The 23786-nt window shown below is 34.3% G+C and overlaps 4 protein-coding genes and 1 pseudogene across 8 annotated transcripts; all 5 read left to right on the top strand.

Moving 5' to 3' along the window:
• The first annotated feature begins 648 nt into the window (after positions 1-648).
• LOC105110857 (protein vip1-like) lies at positions 649-2667 on the top strand. 2 transcript variants are annotated; one of them, XM_011006035.1, is made up of 4 exons: positions 649-862; positions 970-1048; positions 1629-1712; positions 2148-2667. In XM_011006035.1, the coding sequence occupies exons 1-4, from the start codon at positions 747-749 to the stop codon at positions 2433-2435; spliced, it is 567 nt and encodes a 188-aa protein (XP_011004337.1). In that variant the 5' UTR covers positions 649-746; the 3' UTR covers positions 2436-2667. The 2 variants fall into 2 exon arrangements, with proteins under 2 accessions (XP_011004337.1, XP_011004338.1); XM_011006036.1 differs by having other exon boundaries at positions 650-862; positions 973-1048.
• A 2122-nt stretch (positions 2668-4789) lies between these two features.
• On the top strand, positions 4790-7843 carry LOC105110856 (probable 3-beta-hydroxysteroid-Delta(8),Delta(7)-isomerase). 4 transcript variants are annotated; one of them, XM_011006034.1, is made up of 5 exons: positions 4790-5140; positions 6271-6417; positions 6582-6690; positions 6823-7088; positions 7556-7843. In XM_011006034.1, exons 1-4 carry the CDS (start codon positions 4999-5001, stop codon positions 7085-7087), a joined length of 663 nt encoding a protein of 220 aa, XP_011004336.1. In that variant the 5' UTR covers positions 4790-4998; the 3' UTR covers position 7088; positions 7556-7843. The 4 variants fall into 4 exon arrangements, with proteins under 4 accessions (XP_011004336.1, XP_011004335.1, XP_011004334.1 ...); XM_011006033.1 differs by having other exon boundaries at positions 7511-7843; XM_011006032.1 differs by lacking the exon at positions 7556-7843 and adding an exon at positions 7475-7499.
• An 872-nt stretch (positions 7844-8715) lies between these two features.
• On the top strand, positions 8716-10102 carry LOC105110855 (uncharacterized). Its single transcript, XM_011006030.1, has one exon. It carries the CDS (start codon positions 8835-8837, stop codon positions 9882-9884), a length of 1050 nt encoding a protein of 349 aa, XP_011004332.1. The 5' UTR covers positions 8716-8834; the 3' UTR covers positions 9885-10102.
• A 5246-nt stretch (positions 10103-15348) lies between these two features.
• Positions 15349-21033, top strand: LOC105110854 (DNA replication licensing factor MCM2-like). The gene is given in 16 exon segments (XM_011006029.1): positions 15349-15611; positions 15698-15876; positions 16486-16664; positions 16777-16992; positions 16994-17203; positions 17468-17602; positions 17701-17892; positions 17985-18157; positions 18252-18440; positions 18526-18642; positions 18811-18895; positions 18976-19125; positions 19228-19353; positions 19425-19607; positions 20279-20440; positions 20540-21033. Coding segments are annotated over 16 exon segments (2634 nt in total). The 5' UTR covers positions 15349-15393; the 3' UTR covers positions 20660-21033.
• Positions 21034-21180: 147 nt separating this feature from the next.
• LOC105110853 (calnexin homolog) overlaps positions 21181-23786 on the top strand; it is a 7880-nt pseudogene continuing 5274 nt past the window's right edge.

Genomic DNA, 23786 nt, shown 5'->3' with positions numbered 1-23786 from the left:
ATTGTTTTGATGATGTGAAAAATAAAATTTAAAAAATAAAAAATTTATTATTATGATATATGTACAAGTAAAAAATACTTTTAAAAACAACCGTTATTATGATATATGTATAAGTAAAAAATACTTTTAAAAACAACCGTTATCAAAATATCAAATATACTCTAAAAATTAAAAATAATATTAATCTTGTCGAGTGTTATATCCATATTCGTAGGGAAAAAAAACAAGAAAATCATGAATTTTGGGGCATATATTGCACTATATTAGCTTTTTGGTAATGTTTCATTAAAAACCACATTGAAGAAGACCCATTTCTGATGCCTGTGTTTCAAGTTAAAACGACCCCACAACAAAATCTGGCCTCTAGATCATTTTTTGGGTACTATCAGCTACAAAGTTTTGAGTTGTGTATTTTAGATGTTTTTTTTTTACATTATAGCTACAGTGTGGTTTCATATGAATTACCGGAAATGTCTTCCTGTCATGTTACACATGTACATGTGATGCTAGAGTCTTTCAGGTGCTAATGCAGAATACATCCGCCGAGGAATTCTTGGAAACAAGTTCATCTTTTTAAAGAGGAATATATCCTTTTCCCCTTTATTCTTCAGCCATGTAAATATATCCCTTATAAAGTTGACATTTCCATACCTATCCATTCAATTACCTGGCGGCATCTTTGTGCGCGGTAACAACAGATATATAGACTCCGGTAGAAGGGTGGTGAGGTCGAAGCTTTAAGCATAATGGCTCAGTCAGATTTAACAGTTCAAGTTCTCAACCTGTCCCCCAGTGTGACTCTCGCAGAGTTGAATACCTTCTTCTCTTATTGTGGAACTGTTGAGAAGATTGAGCTTCAGAAGTAATTAAACAGTTTCATTATGATCTGCTCTTAATTTTGATTTTCTGAATATGTCTGATTTTCTTTCTTTTTAGTGGTTGCTATGATCTGATGTTTGGAGTGTTTAGCAGAGACAAAGACCAAATGCAGTCAGCTCTAGTGACTTTCACACAGCCATATGCTTTTCAGACTGCTCTTCTCCTGAGTGTAAGAATGGATTTGATCTTTATAATATGATATTCATGCTATTCATTGAAGGTAAAGAAAAGGGCTTTTTTTTTTCCTTTCTACTTCACGGTCTCTGTGAGCAAGTACTCGTCGACTTCTCCAAGCTAACTTAGGAAGCCTTGGTAAATAGATAGGTACCTCTCGCTTGATTATATATCCAAGTTACTTCATTTTAAACTCAAAGATAGCAATCATCACATAAAATACTTGATTGGTTGAATTTCGCTTTCAAATCCATTAGTTATCCATAGATTCTAATCAAATGTTGTTTTAAGGAGAAGCCCACAATTCTAACTCTTGATGAAAGATTCATCTTAAAACCTAGAGAGAAAAATTCAATTGCCAAGTATATTTTATTCAATTTATATTATTTCTGTCAAGACTAGCCCATGGGAAGTAATTCTTGATCACAATAAGAGAAGAAGGTATTCAACTCTCAATAGACTCTTTGATGTAATTTTTCGGTGAAGATCTTTCATCTGCTGCTATGTTAAACACCCTCTCAATAGACTCTTTGATGTAATTTTTAAAATTACAAAGTAGAAATCACTGTTTGCAGGATGCTCTCCTTGGTGGGCAACCAATTCGGATATTGTCTGCGCATGATATCGAGATCCCTATCACCGGTCCAGATATAAGAAAGGTGTTTTCTATCTCTCTGTGTTTTAATATAACCGATGCTCTACTCTGTTGCTCCAATATTGACATCATTATGAAATTGGAGCGCCGAATTAAGGCTCGTTAATCGCTACTAGCCAGGAAAATGTTAAGATAGCTTCCATTTTACCACGCACATATGTTCAATCGCTATATCAAGTGGGCTTGGGCACAACCTATTCTAGTAGGTCTAGTTTCAGCTGGTGTTGGGCTAGGGTCATGCTTGGTCTGACATCCTAGGCCACGACATCATCAATCGGCCTGAATCTTAGTCCGGCAATTACCTTAGTAATTTTGTACTGTTGCACATCTTCGGCACGACCTTCATCTTTCATGCTTTCTGTAATCAGTTTCAAATAGTTCAAAATTAACCATGTGGCCATGACCTGGAAAATTGAGTTTCTCTATTATTCAATTACAGAACCATGGATCGTCCAGATTTGTTCCGGCAGTGCAAGTTGCGATGCAGAAAGTGGCTTTGAAAAGCGTTGAAATGTTGAGCAAGGCCAGAGAACTAGAGGAGAATTACAAGTTGTCAGAGAAAGGAAGAACACTAGCGCTCCAAACAAGAGCAGCAGTCTATGATGCTGAGCAGGCAGCAGAAAACTATGCTTCGGCTGGTGCTGGGTGGTTGTCCGGTGCACTTGATAAGACGTCCAAACGTGTCTTGTCACTGGGAACTGTGAAGAGGAATGGTCCTAACTCCTAACTTCAAGAAGCAGAAATGAGCCTAGCTACTGTTTGCTGCCCGCATTACAGCTGCATCTGCTTAAATGCATACTGTAATTAATTACAGAAACTGATGTTTATTGCACCATAATCTCTTATTTGCAAACAATTTGGAGATTTCTAAACACAGGTTGGGTTTTCTTTTTCTTTCTTATATATAAAAATGTATTGAACAGGGCTTTCCATATTCCAACCATCAAGAGTTTACTTGTTGTCTATGTCGTGGATCATTAAAATCATGTTTGCTGATGAATTTCAAAGAAAATTAAAAATACTTAAAAAAATTTGAATATTTTAATGTACAAGCCTCAAAAACACTTTCAAACATATTTTTACAAAAACACGTACACTACATTTTAAAATTTCAACCTTTTTAGTTCTATCATTTATCATTTTGTAATTTTCGGTACAAATCATTATAAAATTTCTAGCTGTAAGTTTGATATTGGCCACGGGTGTGATTAGTATAGTGTAACTTTTATGGTTATAGTTTTAAAAAATATTATATATATATATATATATGCTTGTATGAACATTGGTAACATAAAATTTTAATATGCTTTGTCATGTTGTTTGTTTAGTATTGTATTAGTTTTTTGGTTTAAATTTGATAGAAAAAAATCCAAAGATGATAAAATTATAAAAAAATAAATTAAAAATGATCCTAAGTAAAATAAATAGCAATCAAAAAAATAAAAATCAAATTTAAAAACTTAAAAAATTATAGTGTGATGAAATTAAAATGTATTTGTAATTTGATAAATTATTTATAGATTAAAAAATAATAAAAGTGAAATTAAAATATATTTATAATTTTATAGATTATTCAAAATTAAAAAAAATAATAATCAATTGGGCATAGACCAAATATGAAGGAAAATAAATTGCAGGGCTCATCTGAATTTTTGATAGGGCAGAAGCTGAATTTGTGGTGGAGAAAAAGAATAAAAAACAAAAACAATTATCAGCCCCAAACCTGAGAAGCGTGGGACCACCACATCTTATTAGAAACATTGAGACATTCCAAATACGACAACAAGATATGATGTTTGATGGTTGTCACACATATCAGTAGGTTTTTTTAATAATACTGGTATACATCAATTACAATAATATTTATTAATAACCTTTAAATTTACAATAAACTAATATAAAATGATAAATTAATCATTATAAAAGAGATATGTTGATTTTTTTTCAAGAGCATAAAAGTAATTACACTATTTAAGAAAAAATAAATTGATTGAAACACCTATTACGAGTAATATGCATTATATTATATTATTTAATTATATAGTTAAACTACTAGTTTTTTTTCTGTATAATAATTGTTCCAACTACGTAATTCAAAGTTTTCTTATCCAGAGATAGTTCAACTCATTATACCGACGTGGACTGTCTCCTGCGCTCAGATAACTTTTCCTAATCTTTTAGCTTTTTATTTTTAATTTTAATTATGATGAGTGCTATGCTCGTGGACGGGCATCAGCAAGCCATAAATGGACATTCCATCTTTTATACTTGATGCTCAAGATCTGCCATTTGTTTGAGATTCTGGGGGTAGTGTTTTTCGGTTTTGGGCATCTAGATGAGATCGTGGAGTCACGATCATGGATATTTAATACAATTTCTCACGGGAGCTTTCTCTGTGAATTTAGTTTGAATGGCCAGATTCTGATCGATGAGGAGAAAATAATAAAGGTGGTGGTGGTTTAATTGCCTTTTTTTAGCATAAAAATTATAATATATGACACAATTGTTTTTTAGTTATTGATTGAAATATAATAGAATTCTATAAATAATTTACTCCTTTTTTTATTGATTTCTTTGGTGTATATTAACAAGGATGTGTTATACAACTTATAAATTATAATATATGTAGTTTTAAAAAATAAAAGCAAAGTTAAATAATAAGTGAATTATACAAGGATTAAAGAATTTTAAAAAAACATATAAAAAAATTTTAAATTTTTTTAACATGATTGACTAAGAGCATCTTTAATATTGCAGTCAAAATATTGTTTTTTAAAAAATAATTTTTATTTTTTTTAATTTTTTTCTTTACTAATATCAAAATAAATTTTAAAAAATAAAAATATTTTTTTAATATATTTATGAAAAAAAATTTCAAAAATCAATTACAATGATAAATACTCTCAAAAATTAAAAAATATAGATTCTTTAAAAAAAAAACCAACCTAAAATATACAATATAAAAAGTTTTAAGAACATATGAAATAACAATCCAATCACGTGTATTAGTCCAAATTAAAGTGTTGCCAATTGGCACGAACATTTTCACTAGAGAAACTCCTTGAAACAAGCAGTGTTATGCAAATCATGTGTACAGACAAAAACCAGAGAAAGAAAAAGGACAAAAAGATTGATAGAGTTGAAGACCACCCGCCCACTCCAAAGATCCACAGAACGACAGGCCATTGCGTCTGACTCCTATCTAAGCCAATCCAATAGAAATTCAAAAACAAAGTTGGCAACGACGATTCACATAAGAGAAAGAGAGAGGCGGAGGCAAACAAGCGAAAATGGAGGGGCAGCCGCATCCATACGCACCAACAGATCTCGAACTGCCTGGCTATGTTCCTAATTTCCTCACTCAATTCACCATTGTCTCTGTCTATGGACTCTCCTCCCTTCTTGTCGTTTCTCTCATCTGGATCCTCTCTGGTTTGCCCTCTTTTTACACTCTTTTTTTCAGTCTTTTTTCCAAGACTGAAAGTGGGCTTTCATTAACTATACTTTACTGGATTGTAGATTTTATAGATTCCCTTTGAAAAATCCCGCAGTTTGTAGTTTTGGTTTATTAGCAGTAGCAGTGAACATATATTTTGAAGCATGCATATTCTGTATGGCCCACTCTGATTTCAACTTTCAATCATGTACTAGATGTTTTTCAGAGTATTCTTATGGCTGCAGAACCTAAAGGATCTTCTTAGAGGGATTGGCTTTCAGTTTCTCACTTAATTATTCGATGCACAGAGTTCACTGGTCAGTTATTAATGGCTGTTGCCTTGCTGGGCTACCCATTGGCAGTAGCAAAATCTTCAATGAGAAATAAAAAATAAATTAAGGAGATGAACTTATTCCACTCTACTCTGCATTTGCTAATTGAAATTTGAGATCTTTCTTCCTATTTTTATTTATGTAGTTCAAGATCTAATTTTGTTCCGTGTTTGTACTTGGTAGACTGGAAAAGGTATTAAGGCTTGTTTACTTTGGATTTGGAACTACAATTCTTTCCCAACGGAGAATCAATGTTTTCATTTTTTCTCGCTTCCTTTCTGTTTGTCTTGGATTAGCACTTGAACTTTGTGTTTTTCTTTTCTCTCCTCAAGATGGAGCTATACAGCCTCTTCTAAAAGGACCTGCAAGTATACTACAGGCTGTCACAAATTTATGAAGCAAAATGTTACACTGACAGTGATCTTAATTGTCCTGGCATCTACTTATAATTGACAGTAATTTTGTGGATTCCGATCTATAAGGTCAAGTAACGAGAAGAAAGGTTACAGACCGTTTCTTGTTTAGATGTAATTTTTGAATCTTCATTATAGATTTCCTTCCTCTGCAAATGCAACATTTTCTCTGACCCGTGATAGTTTTTGGTTTCTAGCATGTTTTTTGGTCCATACTAAATTTTATAACAAAATTTGTTTTGCATCCTGTTCCTTTGTGATTAGCGCATTCAATAAGCGGTACTCTTTGTTTTATTAATTTAATGAACTTACTTCCAGAGAATAGAATGTTTTTTGAGTAATTAATTAATTAATTGCAATAGGCCATTTCTCCGATTTCAGGAAGGTCTCGTAAATTAGCCAAAATTGATAGATTGCTCATGTGCTGGTGGGCTTTCACTGGTCTCACACACTTGATTCTCGAGGGTTATTTTGCTTTCTCTCCAGAATTTTACAAGGACAAGACTGCTCATTATCTGGCTGAAGTTTGTAAGTACTTCTTCTTTTTCTCTTTTGTTCATATACACTTTATTTTCATCTGTGGCATTTAGCATTATTCACAACTGAGAGGCCATTTTAACTCTTTATTTTATAGAGAGAACATGGAATTCTAAAACTTTGGTAAATAATGGTACTCATTATATATTTGGCAGGGAAAGAATATAGCAAAGGTGATTCAAGATATGCAGCAAGGGATGCTGCAACAGTTACTGTTGAAGGATTGACTGCTGTTCTCGAGGGACCAGCTAGCCTCCTGGCAGTGTATGATTTCACTTGACTTGGTATCTAGAACGAGATTCATTTTTTTGTTCAAGTGTCAACAGACTTCATATCATCTTCCATTACCTTCAATCCCTTAATTCTTAAACAGTGTTTCTTGCTGACTTTTGGCAGGTATGCTATTGCTTCAGGAAAATCATACAGCTACATACTTCAGTTTTCCGTTTCTTTGGGACAGCTCTATGGAACAGCTGTGTATTTCCTAACCGCCTACTTAGAAGGTGATCACTTTGCTGCAAGTTCATATCACTATTATGTGTACTATATCGGTGCAAATGCCTCCTGGGTTTTAATACCCTCACTCGTCGCTATTCGTTGTTGGAACAAGATTTGCTCAGCAGTCCAAGTTCAGGGCCAGAAAAAGACCAAAAGTCACTGAGGTAGATACCAGGACTTGGTTGGATAAGAGTATGAGATTTTACTGTGCATTTTATTTCATGTTGTTAATTTATGCAATCAAATTTGTTATCTTGAAACCAATTAAACTATCACAATCAGCAACACAGACCTCCAAATCTCAAGCAACAATAATTGCTCCACAGAGATTTTTTGCACTGACACAACAACTACCTTCTATTCCATGCCATGCTTTGTTTGCACTGACACAACTACCTTCTATTCCATGCCATGCTTATGGATGTGAGCTTCATTTGTAGTCTGCGGCTGGTGGACGTGAAGCATTTTACTAGGGTTATCTGTTTGCTTAGCGGCATCATTTTTTAGTTTTATTTTTACAGCTTATATGGTTATCATCCAATGTCTTTAGGAGTTTGAAAGTAGAGAATGATGTGTTTCTTCGCAGAATACCAAACGCAATCGAGAAATCTTCTATTTTCAATGCTCCTAGGTACAAATCTACTGGTTCTCTTTCCCTTTTTGACAAAAAAGAGGATTGAAAGCAGGGTCTCAACTCCCAAGTGAAATGGATGCTGTAAGTGAATTCCTTGAAATGGTTTTTGGTACTGCCACTAGTGGGATTTCCCACTATTGCTAAAGCGTACTGTGCTTGATTGTTTATTGTATGGACGGGTCTTGTATTCGTACTGTGGAGTATCCTTCATTTTCCAAGGTATGCTGATAATTGCATTAATGAACACGGAAAACTTTATGGAGAAGAGCAATGTTGTTGCATCAATTATTAGTTGTCCTTTCATCGCTTGGTAAAATTTCTTGTGCCTTCTTAGGGTTCTTGAGTGGTACGTTATTCTGGGTTCGTGTCAAGTTATCTCACTTTATCGAATTGCAGCGTCTAATCCATGAGCGAAGCCTTCTGCGTGGACAGAGTGACTGCATCTTTTTCTTTCTTTCTTTTTTCTCTCTTTTGTTGGAATGGGCAGACAAGGCGACTTGACTGCTAGGATTTCACATCATGAAAGCAATTGCACCTCAAAAATAAAAAATAGAAGGCGAATTCAAAACACGCTGCCCTGAAAGTTTGAATATATTGAAACTTTTTGTTTGTCGTTGTGTTTTAAATATTTAAAAAAAATTAATTTTTTATATTTTTATATTTTAAATTAATATTTGTTTTGATATTTTTAAATTATTTTGATGTGTTGATAATAAAAATAATTTTTTAAAAAATAAAAAATATTATTTTAATATATTTTAAAATAAAAAATTATTTTAAAAAATAATGTAATCAGACTCTTAAGGATGTTGTTGCTTTTAAGGTCATCATTTGAGATGATGGGGGTATTTGTCATGATTAGGAAAAGGTAAAAGTGGTATTGATCGATAGTAAAAAAATAGAACATGAGCTCCATAGCATTAGAAACCGCATCCTTGTTATTAGGTTTTGTTATATTTTTATATTTTAAAAGTATTTTATAAAAGTTAATTTTTTAACTTTAAATTAAAAAAATTAGTCCATTCAAATTATTTTGACATGCTAGCATTAAAAATAATTTTTAAAAATATAAAAAGATATTATTTTTATATATTTTTAAATAAAAAATACTATAAAAAAAATATCAAACTCCTTAACACACTTAACATGAATGGACACTTGAAAGCTCTTTTAAGTGGGCCAGTCAAATAGCGTGTCTTATAGATAGATAATTTAGAGACTTGGTTGAAGCTTCTGCACTTGTTTTATTTTGCTTCTTGTTCCTCAAGCTAGATCTATGCCAAAAGGGAGCTTCCTTTCATGTGGTGTTGAAAGAGATCACAATAGCTCAATAGAGAAGAAAGCAGAACACACCATGGAGGGGGTCTCTCTAGAATTGAAAGTAATTTCCTGCAGAGATCTCAAAGCGTTCAATTTCTTTCACAAGCTCTCAGTCTATGTTGTTGTCTCCGTTTTTAATGATGAACCAAGGAAGAATGAGCGGCAGCGACAAAGGACAGCAGTGGACTTTCTTCGTTGTGTGTTGAAGAAGAACGAAAAGCAACGACAACGCCTGCAGTGGCAAAAGACACCTCTAAACGATGAAGCGCAGAAGAACGAACAGCAGCAACTTCTGCAGCGGCAAAAGACACCAGCGGACAGAGGAGGTAGCAATCCTGAATGGAATCATATGATGCAGTTTGATCTCAATACCACTTCACTTCCTGGTCATGGTGATCATCTCTTTTTCAAATTTGAATTGCGCTGCGAAGGTGCCATATTTGGTAACAAATCTATCGGGGAAGTTTGTGTTCCATTCAGGGATTTGATTGAGGAGTTTAACGGTAGTGTCAGGTTTGTAAGCTATCAGGTCCGAAACAGCGATGGGAAGCCTAATGGTGTCCTGAATCTTTCCTATGAGGTGAATGAGAAAGTCCAGAAGGAAGGAATTGATAGTCCAAAAGTTGATTTGCCACCTGGAATTCGTTTCTCATCACCTAAGAAAGTTCGTTATCCATCCGTAGAGGTCGATGTTAAGCCAAAGAACGCATGCTTATCCTCTTCCCTTGATGATATCAGCTTCAGTTCCCCTTCACCAGGCACCGGGTTGCCTTCTATGGAGTTATCTCATCCAGTAAAAGTATGTTACACTATGCCTCAGCCAACCTTTCCATTACAACTTCCACCATCAGTTGCTGTGGATCACGGAGTGCATCAGCATCAATATCCATCGCCACTGACACAGAATCCGGGTTCATATCGGTACACAACAAAGACGCCAGAGTATGGTTGCGGAACATGTGGGTATCCTGGAGGCTGGGCTATCAGGAATGTAACGTTTAGCTAGTTAGATTAGAAGTATTAGTGGATTTTGGTGTTGATATTTTTCACTAGCAGTTCGGTGGCTGATGTGATTTCATTTCTGTATGAAAGAACCCCCCTCTGCCTACTAGCTAGGGATTTGTGATCTAATTTTTGCTATGCTGGACATGTTTCCTAATTACTGCTCCTGCCAGTACGATCTGTTCATACATAATAAAAAGGAATGCCAGTTCTTTTCTCTCTGATTCCTTCTTTTGCAGAGGCCTGGGCATCAAGATTTTCTTCCATTTCACAAGCAGCGTTCCCAGATCGATTGCTGCCTACTTGTTATCTCTTCATCATGGCTGAAGCTTGTAATTGAACCGGGTATCTTATTTAACAAGAATATTGGGAAAATTTAAGCTCATATTTGACCACACCCCGAGGTGGACGGACAGACTATCAGATGTTCCACTGACCACCAACCGTGAAAATTTGGTGATGGAAGGTCAACTCGACTGTAATATTCTTTCTCAGGGAATTGACGAGACAATTTGCACAAAACTTGACCAATTCCAATGGAAATTGGTTGGTAGAATCTTTGACTGCAACTATTGATCATGGCGTTTAGCTAAGGATTTGTTAGACAGAACTTGTCTTCCTAAATCAATGCACAGTTGTGTCTCTGCGTGAGAACTAAGAAGACACCTCTCATTTGCCTTCCTTACTCGAACGAACGAACGAACCAGTAAGGGAGGCTCTTCTTGTTGGATTAATTAGAAGCGCCACTTTAGCGGTTCCATTCCTTTGCATTCCCGCCTTCAATTCCTTCATGCATTAATCTGCCGTTTCCTTGTCTCGGATTCTCTTAAGATTAACAGAGAGAAGCTACAATTATGATTTTTGATGATGTTTTTTAAATCTTTTTTTTATTTAATCACACAGTAGAAAGGAAAAAAATAAGAATAGAGTTATAGAGGAAAAAATGTATTTTTTTCATCAAAACTTTATTTTCTTATTGATGTAATCTTTTTATTTTGACAACAAAATGATTTTTTTATTGACATCATGGTTTATTGAATAAAAAGTAATAACAATCAGCCAAAATATTCACAAAAATCATAGTGATTTGAAAAAAAAAAGAAAAAACATGTACAATTTTAATTGAAAACTTGGTTTTTTTATTTATGTATTTGTTTTTTCTTATGAAAAACATTTTTTTAAGTAAAACTTATGACGAAAGTAAATTTTAGTAAAAATTTATAAATAATATAATTTTTACTGATTTATATGAAAAATATAAGAGCCATGAATATGAATAAAATATATATAAAAAAAATTTATAATATAAAAATACATGTCTCGCTCAATATTAATAAGCAAATTACTCTAAAAATACAGAACTATTCATGTAAAAATTGTTAATATTATCATAATTTTTTTTTAAAAAAAGTGCAAAATTAGATAATTTTTTAAATATTATATTACTAGATATTTGAGGCTCAAAATACCCTGAACTCACCGGGGCTATCCAACAAGATTTGTCTAGTTAATCAGGGGCGGAGACAAAGGGAGGCTGGCAGGGGCCCGGCCTCTACAAGGAAAAAATTTTTCCAGCTTTCTTTAAATTTATTTTTAGTGTTTTTATAAAACACTTTATAAATCACAGCATTTTGGCCCCTCTTGATTTTATATTTTGGTTCCGCCCCTGTAGTTAACCGACCACGTCCTAGCCCAGTCTTCAAAAGCTTAATCGCCACCAATTAATCATTGACCACTGTTCTAATTCTGATGGAAGGTTTGTCACTGACAGGCTTGTAGATTTAAATATTCCAGATAGATGGCTTTTGTTATGCTGTTGTCCGGTCTAATTTATTTATATATATATATAAAAGAAAAGGTCGAAAATACATCACCGCCGTCTCTTACCTCCAAAAGCTTTATATGTATTTGGCTTGGGTGGCATTATTGTCCCATCATCCACGCCGACAAAAAGAGCTTCTGATAGCGTGCTAATCTAGCTAGCCACACATGAGTATTGAAGTTCCGATAACAGCCTCCTCCTCCGCGCCCTCCTCCTCACACAAAATCATAATTGATGGCTAAAAAGCTTTCTACTTTACACTTTCGGTCGCCAAACCCTCTACTTCAAATTGAATCATCATTTCCAATCAAAGGTAGATACGAAAGGTCCAATGAGAGTAAGAATTTTCAGGGACATTTTATTTCTAAACAGGAGAGTTGGTTTTTTAACCTTTTCACTTAGTTACTTGCTTGTTTTATATACATTTTTTTTTTGCCTTTAATTGAAAAGTAAAGGGACCATATGTGACTTTTAGCACGATGTAAGACACTATGGCTCCGTTTGAGAAAACCATGGCTTTTAGTTGTAATTGTAGCTTCTAAAAAAAACACGTGAGAATAATAGTGATATTAGTTTTTAGAGTATTAACGGAATACTAAAAGCTATTAAATATTTTGTTATTAAATTTCTATTTTATACGTAATTTAAAAAAAAAATATCACGGTACATGAACTAATTAATTTAAAAAAAATTAAAATATCACGGTACATGAACTAATTAATTATGTGATAAGAATGATTGTATATAAGTGTCTTAAATGGGTGAAAGTAGATTAAAGGATTTTTTGAGTTATTTCATTCATTTGTTGTTGGTTTTTCTTAGACTTGTTTTTCTATTTATTATTTCTGTTGTGGAGCTTAAGTTTGGTTTTTATATGTAAATATTTAATAAAATTTATTTGAGTTTATTATACTTTATTTGGAAGCGCACCTGAATAAAGAAAGATTGTTGGAATCCTGGAATGTTCATTGAAATTAGTTTTCTTGTACAAAATGGGAGGAGGCAGTACAAATTATTAATCTTTAACTACAACAAGAGGCAGTACAAATTATTAATCTTTAACTACAACAAAAAATTCAAGTTGAATTCTTTTTCTAAAGACTTCAACAAGTAAGCATTATGAACTAATTTTGTTTAAGTATAGTTTCAATACTTGTTTAGTTTACATGCTAAGTTTGTTTTTTCTATATCTCTTGCAAGTTTATATATTTGTGCAGCATTCATGCTATCTAGATTTTTATAATAATTGCACGTTTATCATGTTTTTACATGTTTGCATGATTATAAACTAAACAAATATGCTATAATCATCTGATCATTTTATGATTATTAAACAAAAATAATAAGGTTTTTTGAACAGCCCCGGTTTAATTTATAATTTTTTGTGATAATTAGAATAATAGTTAAAGAGGATGTCCTAATATTTGTGGAATCAAAAATATTTCATAACATGGTTTTAAAATCCTGTCTGGTTAAAATTAATTGATTGCTTAGCTTTTTATATTTATTTTTATAAGTTCTTATCAAATTTTATTATGTTAAAATACCAATATTGTCGTGATATTTTATTTTATATACCTACTCCGAGAAGCTAGTTATATTTATATAGGTTTAGCTGGTTAATACGATTGATTCAAGTTTTTTTTAATTGATATTTTTTTTTAATTTCATCATTTAACATCTTCAATATTTGGTTGATTATGAATTAGGGTTTGTCATTTATTTTAATTTGTTTTTTATGAAGTTATATCAATCAATCTCATGACTCGAGTTAAGAGTCCTGCGAGTTAACTTGTGTAGATTTGAGTTGATTTATTGTATCTTTTTTTAATATTGAATTTTTCTTAATCTCGTCGTTTAACAATGAGTTTCTTGGAAATCAAATTTCATAATTTGTTTCAATTTATTTTATATAAGAGTTATCATGGTTTTACGACCCGAATCATGGATTTGAAGGATTAACTCAGGCTGTGTCAAGTTAATTTAACATTTTATCGTCTTAATATTGTTTTTTTTTAATATGGTATTGAATTTTTTTACAGTCAAGTTATGTTTTTATTTGCTATCAAGTTGTTTTTGACCCACCAAGTCAATGAGATCAGCTCCTACATTGTTTAAAATTTTTTGTATTATAAAATATAAATGTTTTTTTATGTTAAAAAAATTATCTGACTTATAGTATAACACAAACCAATAATCTTGTATTTACTAATATGAATGTTTAATTTTTAAAAGTATATCCAAATACATTGTGTTGTATTTAAAATTTCAATTGTATAATTTCAAGTTAATTTATCTTTAGATTTAAATTGAAATTATATGTTGAATTAATGTTTTATTTTTTTACACACGCATGTATGAATAACATAACCCTGCAATGACATGATAAAATACTTTGAAACCAAAATGTATTATTTTAATTAAAAAAAGAATATCAATTGAAATTAAATTAATAACATTGGCTAGACAAACAAGTGAAAATTCAAGAAGATGAAAATGATGTTTTTTGTACGAAGAAAAGGGTTGCGTGTTCCTTATTTCGTTTTATATGTATAATGAAGAAAATGCAAGGGTAAGTATCCAGATCCCTTTCATTTCTCTTAAAATCTAAGAATATATAGCTTAAATAGTATTCAATAAGTATCTTGAAAATATATAAAAATAGTAAAAAAGACAAGACAATATAACTCCATTTGACTGAATGAACAAAAAAGACAAGAGAGATATATAAGAGAGTGAAGCATAATTTTATCAAGTCTAGAAAATTATTTTGAATTAGCTTTATATAATAAATACTATTCATGAATAGCAAACAAGAATACAAAAACTAAAAGAATAAGACAGTGGAAGAAGAGAGCGGGACTCTCTTAGACCATGATCTAATTTAGCTGTTTTTTTGTTTTTTTTTTCCTGTATTATCTTTTTTTTTCTTTGATTTATTTTTATTTTTATTAATATGATATTTTTTAAAATTGTTAACTTGGTATTTATTTTTAAAAAGCCTAACCATTCAATGTGGAAAGCAACTCATGAATCTATCATTCGAGTTCTTATACGCTAGTCTTGCTTTTTGAATTGACATGATTGAGCCGGAAATTCCATCAAAAAAATTTTCTTTATTTATAAAAAAGCATAAACATGAACTTTCTTGTCAAATTACTTTTTTTTGGCGTCAAATTGTCACCATAGTTTGGGATTTTTGAGGGTCGTTTGTTCTTGTATTATAAAAATGATTTTGAAAAAAATTAACTTTATTATTTATTTATTTATTTTATATTAATAATTTTTATAATTTTTTCAGATTATTTTGATATAATAATATAAAAAATAATTTTTTAAAAATAAAAAATATTGTTTTAATATATTTTTAAATAAAAAATAATTTAAAAATAATTGTAATAGCGGAAGCCCAAGCTTTCCCAAATTTAAATTTAATATTTGGGCTTTAAAGTCCGAATTTCTGAAATGGACCAAAACATGCTCTAGCCTAACCCAAAATTAAGGATGAACTTGGGCTCTATAGCTAATAAAATAGTCCAGACCCATAGTGCAGCCACGTATGCCAAATTGGCGCCAATACTTCCCGCCAAAACAACGCCCCCCCGCCACTTTCTCATAAGTACAGTGTATGGGCTGAGAAAAAGAAGTTCCCCGAATTTTGCATTTCCAGAAACCCCCCTAAAAAGAGATAATGGCGTCTGGCAATTCTGGAAATCCACCCTCATCGCCGGATTCTCCAACCACATCTGCAGGATTCAACACCGATCAGCTCCCTCACAACACCAGCCAGAACTACACCGACGACGACGATGAAGCCGCCGTTGATCCCCAAATCCTCCCTGAAGAGCCTGAAGAACCCGAAGAAGAAGAAGAGGAAGGAGAGGATCTATTCAACGACAATTTTATGGAGTCAGTTTACTAACTATTGCTCTTATTGCTATGATGATTATATGCTTTTTGTGTGAATGTTTATTTATACGTGGGATGAAATGCAGTGATTATCGTAGAATGGATGAGCATGATCAGTACGAGACCGTGGGGCTGGACGAATCGTTCGAGGATGATAGGGATCCTGACCAGGTGATTCAGGATCGAAGGGCGGCTGAGTTGGAGCTCGAGGCTCGTGATGTTAAATTTTCGAATCGGAAGCTCCCTCAGCTTCTACATGACAATGGTATCTTCTTCTTCACTAATTTGTAGCTGTTATGCAAAAATAAAAATGAAAAAGAAACCCAAAAGTTGGCTTTTTTTTTAAACAAATTCAGTTTCTTTCTGGCTCTCTGTGAGTTTAAGTTAGTTGATTTTTAAAAACAAATTCAGTCTCTTCCTGGCTCTCTGTGAGTTTAAGTTAGTTGATTTTGTCATAACTAATTGAGAGGTTTATAGATTCAAATTCAACGCGATCTATGTTTTTGAAGCTGCCTGTATCATAGTTTATACCTTAATTTCATTAGATGTCATTGTGCTGCGCCTCTGTTTTTGACATTGTTGAGTCTTGTTCTTGTGGGATATTTTGTTCCTGTTATAATTCGAAGTCAAGAGATATTTTTTTTTATATAAAGTTAATATCTTCAAATAACGAATATGAGCTAATATGATTATGTGATACACATTTTATTTATACAGTAAGTACATTTTAAAATTTTAGTCGTTCACTTCTCTTAGCATGTCTAATGGGACTTGAAATCTTTTTTTGGTGAAACTCAAATTTCACTGTTTGCTCAGAAATTTGTTGAATGTATGACGTTAAGAAAGTTGTTCATGATTGGAAATTTGGTTGCAGATACGGATGATGACAGTTACAGGCCTTCAAAAAGGTCTAGAGCTGATTTCAGGCCCCCAAGAAGCTATGATGATGTTGATACTGATGATGGTTTGCAGAGCTCACCAGGTAGATCACAGAGTAGACATTCAAGGGAAGATGTGCCTATGACTGATCAAACAGAGGATTATCAAGATGAGGTGATGAACAGTAGTATTTAATCTTTTCGCTTCATTTTTGAGATAATTTTGTGCTGTTTCATGCGAAGCATTATGCTATTTTTTTCTCATTACCAAAGTGATACCTATGCAGGATGAAGATGGCGATGAAGGCGAGTTTGAGATGTACCGTGTCCAAGGAACTCTCAGGGAATGGGTTACCAGAGATGAAGTTCGTCGTTTCATTGCTAAGAAGTTTAAGGAATTCTTACTTACATATGTGAATCCAAAGAATGAAGATGGATATTTTGAATATGTTCGACTGATAAATGAAATGGTGTCAGGTGAAACATCTTCAAATGTGATCTTAGAGGCAAATTCATTTGAACACTATGATTCGTGTTGGAGGAGTTGTGACTAGGCGATCTGGTGTCTTCCCTCAGTTGCAGCAGGTAAAATATGATTGCAACAAGTGTGGAGCAATTTTGGGACCATTCTTTCAGAATTCTTATTCAGAAGTCAAGGTTGGTTCTTGCCCTGAATGCCAATCAAAAGGACCATTCACTGTTAACATTGAGCAGGTAAATATCTCATGTCTGTCCAATTTTCTCCCTTCCCTTGCTGAAATGTCTGAGAGGATGAAGAAATTATCGTTAATCTTGTATTTCAGATATTCCTTGTTGTATTAGTCTCAGTTGAGCATCTTTGTTTTCGTGTCCTAATAACCAGAAATAATGTGATCTTAAGAAATTTAACTAGTTTTCGACAAGGTTATTTTTGCAGTTGTATGGAGCAGATTCATAGACTTGAAACTCGTTGACATAGTTTTCTACGTCTTGCTGCAGACAATATACAGAAATTACCAGAAGCTTACACTCCAAGAAAGCCCTGGAATTGTGCCTGCAGGACGGCTTCCAAGATACAAGGAAGTGATACTGTTGAATGATTTGATTGACTGTGCACGCCCTGGGGAAGAAATTGTAGGATCCCTTTTTGGACTTGCTTGTTTTTGCTTGCTTGCTTTCCTGGTGGCTGCTTCCTCATTGTCTTTTTTTTTTCCACGAGATGTATTTCTCAGGAGGTCACTGGCATATATACAAATAATTTTGACTTGTCTTTGAACACAAAGAATGGATTTCCTGTCTTTTCCACTGTTATCGAAGCAAACTATGTCACAAAGAAGCAGGATCTCTTTTCTGCATACAAGCTCACTCAGGAGGACAAAGAAGAAATTGAAAAGTTGTCTAAAGACCCAAGGATAGGCGAAAGAGTGAGTTACCTTTGTTTTCTTTTGTGTGGACCATGCTTTCTGTTATATCATAAAAAACTGCTCATGATTACATTCTTGAACTGAATTTTTAGATTATCAAGTCTATTGCCCCGTCCATCTATGGACATGAGGACATAAAAACTGCATTAGCTCTGGCTATGTTTGGAGGCCAAGAGAAAAATGTTGAAGGGAAACACCGGCTGCGAGGAGACATCAACGTGCTTCTCCTAGGTGATCCTGGCACGGCAAAATCTCAATTTCTGAAGTAAGACTTATGCTTAGACAATTCTAAACGGTCTCTTTCTTGAGATGGTATAATGGCAATGGTGCATTAACCAAGGATGATTTTGTTTTCTCAGGTATGTTGAAAAGACTGGACAAAGGGCCGTGTATACTACTGGTAAAGGGGCTTCTGCTGTTGGTCTAACGGCTGCAGTGCACAAGGACCCAGTGACAAGAGAGTGGACCCTTGAAGGAGGAGCCCTTGTTCTAGCCGATAAAGGGATCTGCCTGATTGATGAGTTTGACAAGATGAATGATCAGGACAGGTATGGAAACGTTTGTTTATTTCTTGGTAATCTGAGTTCCTGTTCCTGTTGCTGTTGTGAGCAATAAAGATCTACCCATGATCAGGGTGAGCATCCATGAAGCAATGGAGCAGCAGAGTATTAGTATATCCAAGGCTGGCATTGTTACTTCTCTCCAGGCTCGGTGCTCTGTTATTGCCGCTGCAAATCCTGTTGGAGGAAGGTATTCAAGTTGATAAATTTATTTAGTTTCTAAAACTGAAAATTGGTCGAGGAAAAGCATGCAGAGTTTTTTTTTTTAATGGGATACTCATCAGGTGGGCCAAATGCGAAAACATTTGAATTTGCAACAAGTTTTTTTGTTAACTTCTTATTTCAATCAACCTGTCAGATACGACTCCTCCAAAACATTTTCACAGAATGTTGAGTTGACAGATCCCATCGTTTCTCGTTTTGACATCCTCTGTGTTGTCAAGGTAACTCTTCTGTGAACTCTGATTTTTCTTTTTTACATGTCTACTCAATCTTACCAGGAAGGAAGTTTGATTAATTGCAGGATGTGGTTGACCCCATAGCAGATGAGATGCTTGCAGAGTTTGTAGTTGATAGTCATTTCAAATCACAGGCCAAGGGTGCTAATATAGATGATAGGTCCTATGGTGAGTCTCAGGAAGATCAAGCCTCTGCCAGGCCAGTTGATCCAGAGGTGGCATGCTCAAGCTCTTACCATCGTCTTCTTTTTGCTGTTTGTTTTTCGTCATCTTTTCCTTGATTTTTAATCATAGAGAGATTCTCCATCTTGTTTTAGGTTCTTTCTCAAGATTTGCTGAAGAAGTACATTACCTATGCCAAGTTGAACATATTCCCAAGGTTTCATGATTCTGACATGGAAAAACTCACACAAGTTTATGCTGAGCTGCGGAGAGAATCGTCGGTGAGACTCATTGCTCTTGTTTCTCTCAATGATTTTTGAGTGGTAATCCTTTATTAACAATCTCTTGACAGCATGGACAAGGTGTACCTATAGCAGTGAGGCACATAGAATCAATGATACGGATGTCTGAAGCACACGCCAGAATGCACCTCAGACAGCATGTCACTGAAGAAGATGTGGACATGGCAATAAGTGTTTTGCTAAATTCATTCATTTCGACACAAAAATACGGGGTGCAGAGGGCTCTGCAAAAGGTACATAAAGAAATTGTTATTTTCTTTTATGAAACCATCCTTTTGTTCTATGTTGTCTGCACTTGACATGCCTACTAATACCCACATCAGTTTGTCCATCGTGAAAAGGAAAGAAACAGAGAGAGAGAGAGAGAGAGATGCATGAGTGCACAATACGAAGCTGCCACGTTCTTTACCCTAATTTACTTTTATTTCTTTCTCTGTTGACAGCAGTGTAATAATACTCGACATCTTGAATGCGCTACTGTTAGAAATAGTTTATAAATAGATGCATGGAAATATGTTCAAGATTCGACTGGTCAGGGGTCATTGTGGTTACTGAACTTTTAGATTTTCAAGTGATATTTTCAACTCTATTGTTACTCGATGCTTCTGACTGGATTATGCTGCACTTAGAAACCCCTGCAAATCAAAAACATATCATCAATCTTAAAGATTTTGGATATAGCTTCCGGACTGGATTTGCTCCCCTGGACTGTTGGATATCTTTCATCATTTTTGTGTTGCTCAACCTTTGCCTATAACTCAGAACCAGTTCTGTATTCTTTCACTACCGCTGCAACACGTATGTCATGATACCCTGAATATGTTGACCAGGGGAATTAGCTGATTACATAAATTTTAGTGTTTTTAGAGGTTGATTACTGAAAATAATTGATATACTAATGCAGAGTTTCAGAAAGTACATTACTTACAAGATGGATTACAATAGAATGCTTCTCAATCTTCTACAAGAGATTGTGAACAGAGCACTGCGTTTTGAAGAAATCATTTCTGGCTCGGCGTCAGGGCTTACCCACATAGATGTGAAAGTAGATGATCTGCTGAACATGGTAACGGAAACCAGTACTTTGGTTTGCCTATTTCGTCACAAAAGGGTTGTACCTCGCATTGATTATTATTGACCTCGAGTTTTGATGTATTTTTTGCAGGCTGAAGAGCGTGGGATCAGTGATCTAAGACCCTTCTTCTCGAGTACTGATTTTTCTGCTGCCAACTTCAAGTTGGATGAAGAACGACGAATGATCAGACATCTCCTTCCAAGACTCTGAACAGTATCAGAATGTGTTGCACATGATTAGATTAGGTTAATCATTTAGTTAGAATTTCAACGGTGTTTATGGTTGGTATTGGAGGAGCAACAAAAGTAATGATTATCAGAAGAATTTCTCCGGCGATATCTTTGAGGCGTAACTCTTTTTTTCGGGTGACATTCGTTATATATTTTTGTTCGAACAATTCTAAGTAGATTGGAGAACTGTACTTGTGGATTTAAATTCTAAAAGAAATTCTCGCAAGATCTAAATGCATTTTCATGCATGTGGACGCTTTTGTTTTCTGGAAGGGAATGGGTTCATTTCCGATGCCCTCTTGCATGTAGCCTCTAAAAACCTGTTTGCTTGAGGAAAAGATCCGCTTGGTTTGAGCTATTGAGTTCCTTTTTTTTTTTTTTTCAGAAAAGAACATGAATTTGACCAAAAAAAATAATCCAAGGGAAACGGATTAAAAAGTATAAAGATTACATACGTAATCTCTGAAATAGGACTAGTTAATTAGCTTCATTATATTACAGGGACTACGTTATAGTATCAAAATAGAGAACAGGAAAAGAAAGTGGGGCCCAAGTAAAATGTCTAAAAAGACCTCAAAACCTGGATGGCGTAAGTTGCCATTTTTTCTTTTTATTCCGGGGAGTCCAATACAACCAGAGAGTAAGGCCTTTCATGGTTGCAAGGTTCCATTGAAATGGAAAGAAGCTGGAATCCGATTCCTCAGCTTCTGTTGATTGCTTGCTTTGTCTTTCAGATCTGCGCTAGTTATGATGATGTGGTTGGTATCCATCTTAATTTCACTCCTTTCTTAATTTCATTGATACTCCCAGCTTATTTATTTCCATCATAAATTCAATAGCTATGGCCACTATAATATTAATAATAATCTCATACAGCTTGGTGTTCTTGACCTATGTTTTCAGATGTTTTACGAGCCATTTGATCAATCTTTTGAAGTAAAGTGGATTTTCTCTGAGAAAGATTACTATCAAGGTTTGCTTTGCTTTTCTTTTTTGCATTGTCATTTCTTATATCCATTTTTTTATTTTTCGTTGCTCTTATTTTTAGAAATCTAATGATGATTTTTTTTTAATTCATAGCACTTGACTTGCTTTCTGTTGTGGGTTTTGCTATAAAGTTTGCTTTATCAGCTTTTTCTTTCTTAGAAAGTACAGAAATTGCTTTTCTTTTGCGTCTGTGTCTGTTTGTGTTGACCTCAATTATGAACGATGTCTGAAATCAAGATACTAATCTGAGCGTGGATGACCTACTCAAGGCTTGACTGTTGGGGGGGGGGGGGGCGAGGGGCCTGTCTACTTGTGATTTTTGTCACGAAGGAAAATTCTAATGTGAAGGGAAAATATGTTTCATAGAGTTGCATTGTAATCATTCTTGTACATTGTTTCAGCTGTAAAAACTAAAGGCTGATTCTGGTACAAGAATCTGTATGGTATTAGAAAATTCTGCCTAAATATAATGATTCTGTATAAACTTGAATATGTTGCAGGTGTCATGATTTACTTTATTGCTGGTTTAGTCTTTTTGCAATTTATGGTTCTATAATGACATCCATTTTGTATCAGGTGTCTGGAAGCTCTCGAAAAGCGAGGGACACGATGATTATGGACTTCTTGTGAGTGAGAAGGCCAAAAGGTATGCCATTGTGAAAGAGCTAGACAGTGTATTTAGTCTCACTGATGGAACAGTTGTCCTACAGTTTGAGTGTGAGATTAATGTAGTTATCAAGCTAACAAATGCAACTTTATTGGTGTCGAGGGGCCTGTCTACTTGTGATTTTTGTCACGAAGGAAAATTCTAATGTGAAGGGAAAATATGTTTCATAGAGTTGCATTGTAATCATTCTTGTACATTGTTTCAGCTGTAAAAACTAAAGGCTGATTCTGGTACAAGAATCTGTATGGTATTAGAAAATTCTGCCTAAATATAATGATTCTGTATAAACTTGAATATGTTGCAGGTGTCATGATTTACTTTATTGCTGGTTTAGTCTTTTTGCAATTTATGGTTCTATAATGACATCCATTTTGTATCAGGTGTCTGGAAGCTCTCGAAAAGCGAGGGACACGATGATTATGGACTTCTTGTGAGTGAGAAGGCCAAAAGGTATGCCATTGTGAAAGAGCTAGACAGTGTATTTAGTCTCACTGATGGAACAGTTGTCCTACAGTTTGAGTGTGAGATTAATGTAGTTATCAAGCTAACAAATGCAACTTTATTGGTGTCGAGGGGCCTGTCTACTTGTGATTTTTGTCACGAAGGAAAATTCTAATGTGAAGGGAAAATATGTTTCATAGAGTTGCATTGTAATCATTCTTGTACATTGTTTCAGCTGTAAAAACTAAAGGCTGATTCTGGTACAAGAATCTGTATGGTATTAGAAAATTCTGCCTAAATATAATGATTCTGTATAAACTTGAATATGTTGCAGGTGTCATGATTTACTTTATTGCTGGTGTAGTCTTTTTGCAATTTATGGTTCTATAATGGCATCCATTTTGTATTAGGTGTCTGGAAGCTCTCGAAAAGCGAAGGACACGATGATTATGGACTTCTTGTCAGTGAGAAGGCCAAAAGGTATGCCATTGTGAAAGAGCTAGACAGCGTACTCACTGATGGAACAGTTGTCCTGCAGTTTGAGGTTCGGCTGCAAAATGGACTTGAGTGTGGTGGTGCCTACGTGAAGTACCTCCGTCCCCGGGAGGTTGGATGAAAACCCGAGGAATTCGATAATGAGTCTCCTTATTCCATAATGTTTGGACCTGACAAGTGTGGCTCCACCAACAAGGTTCACTTCATCTTCAAACTCAAGAACCCCAAGAGTGGGGAGTCTGTAGAGCACCATCTCAAGCACCCCCCTTCAGTGCCATCTGACAAATTCTCCCATGTCTATACTGTTAGGTTGGTTGCCATTAATGTGCAACAACTATTTGCTATTGTACCAACCATGTGCACTCATCCAAGATGTCAAAGGTTGGCAGCCACTATTGTTGAAGAAGAGTTGGAGTTGGCAGCCACCTTTGTTGAAGAAAAACCTTCATGAATGCCTATAAATAGAGGCATATGCAAGAGAGCAAAATGAGTGAAGAGAATTATGAAAATGTGAAGA

The sequence above is a fragment of the Populus euphratica genome, unplaced genomic scaffold (genome assembly GCF_000495115.2).
Source record: "Populus euphratica unplaced genomic scaffold, PopEup_1.0 scaffold265.1, whole genome shotgun sequence".
NCBI classification, from domain to species: domain Eukaryota; kingdom Viridiplantae; phylum Streptophyta; class Magnoliopsida; order Malpighiales; family Salicaceae; genus Populus; species Populus euphratica.
This window is presented reverse-complemented; position numbering and strand designations above follow the sequence as displayed.

Coding starts and splice junctions, on each gene's coding strand:
- LOC105110856 (XM_011006034.1), top strand. CDS start 4,999: ATGGAGGGGCAGCCGCATCCATACGCACCAACAGATCTCGAACTGCCT. Junction 5,141..6,270: donor TCTCATCTGGATCCTCTCTG/GTTTGCCCTCTT, acceptor CTCCGATTTCAG/GAAGGTCTCGTAAATTAGCC. Junction 6,418..6,581: donor TCATTATCTGGCTGAAGTTT/GTAAGTACTTCT, acceptor TATATTTGGCAG/GGAAAGAATATAGCAAAGGT.
- LOC105110857 (XM_011006035.1), top strand. CDS start 747: ATGGCTCAGTCAGATTTAACAGTTCAAGTTCTCAACCTGTCCCCCAGT. Junction 863..969: donor GAGAAGATTGAGCTTCAGAA/GTAATTAAACAG, acceptor TGGAGTGTTTAG/CAGAGACAAAGACCAAATGC. Junction 1,713..2,147: donor CCGGTCCAGATATAAGAAAG/GTGTTTTCTATC, acceptor ATTCAATTACAG/AACCATGGATCGTCCAGATT.
- LOC105110855 (XM_011006030.1), top strand. CDS start 8,835: ATGCCAAAAGGGAGCTTCCTTTCATGTGGTGTTGAAAGAGATCACAAT.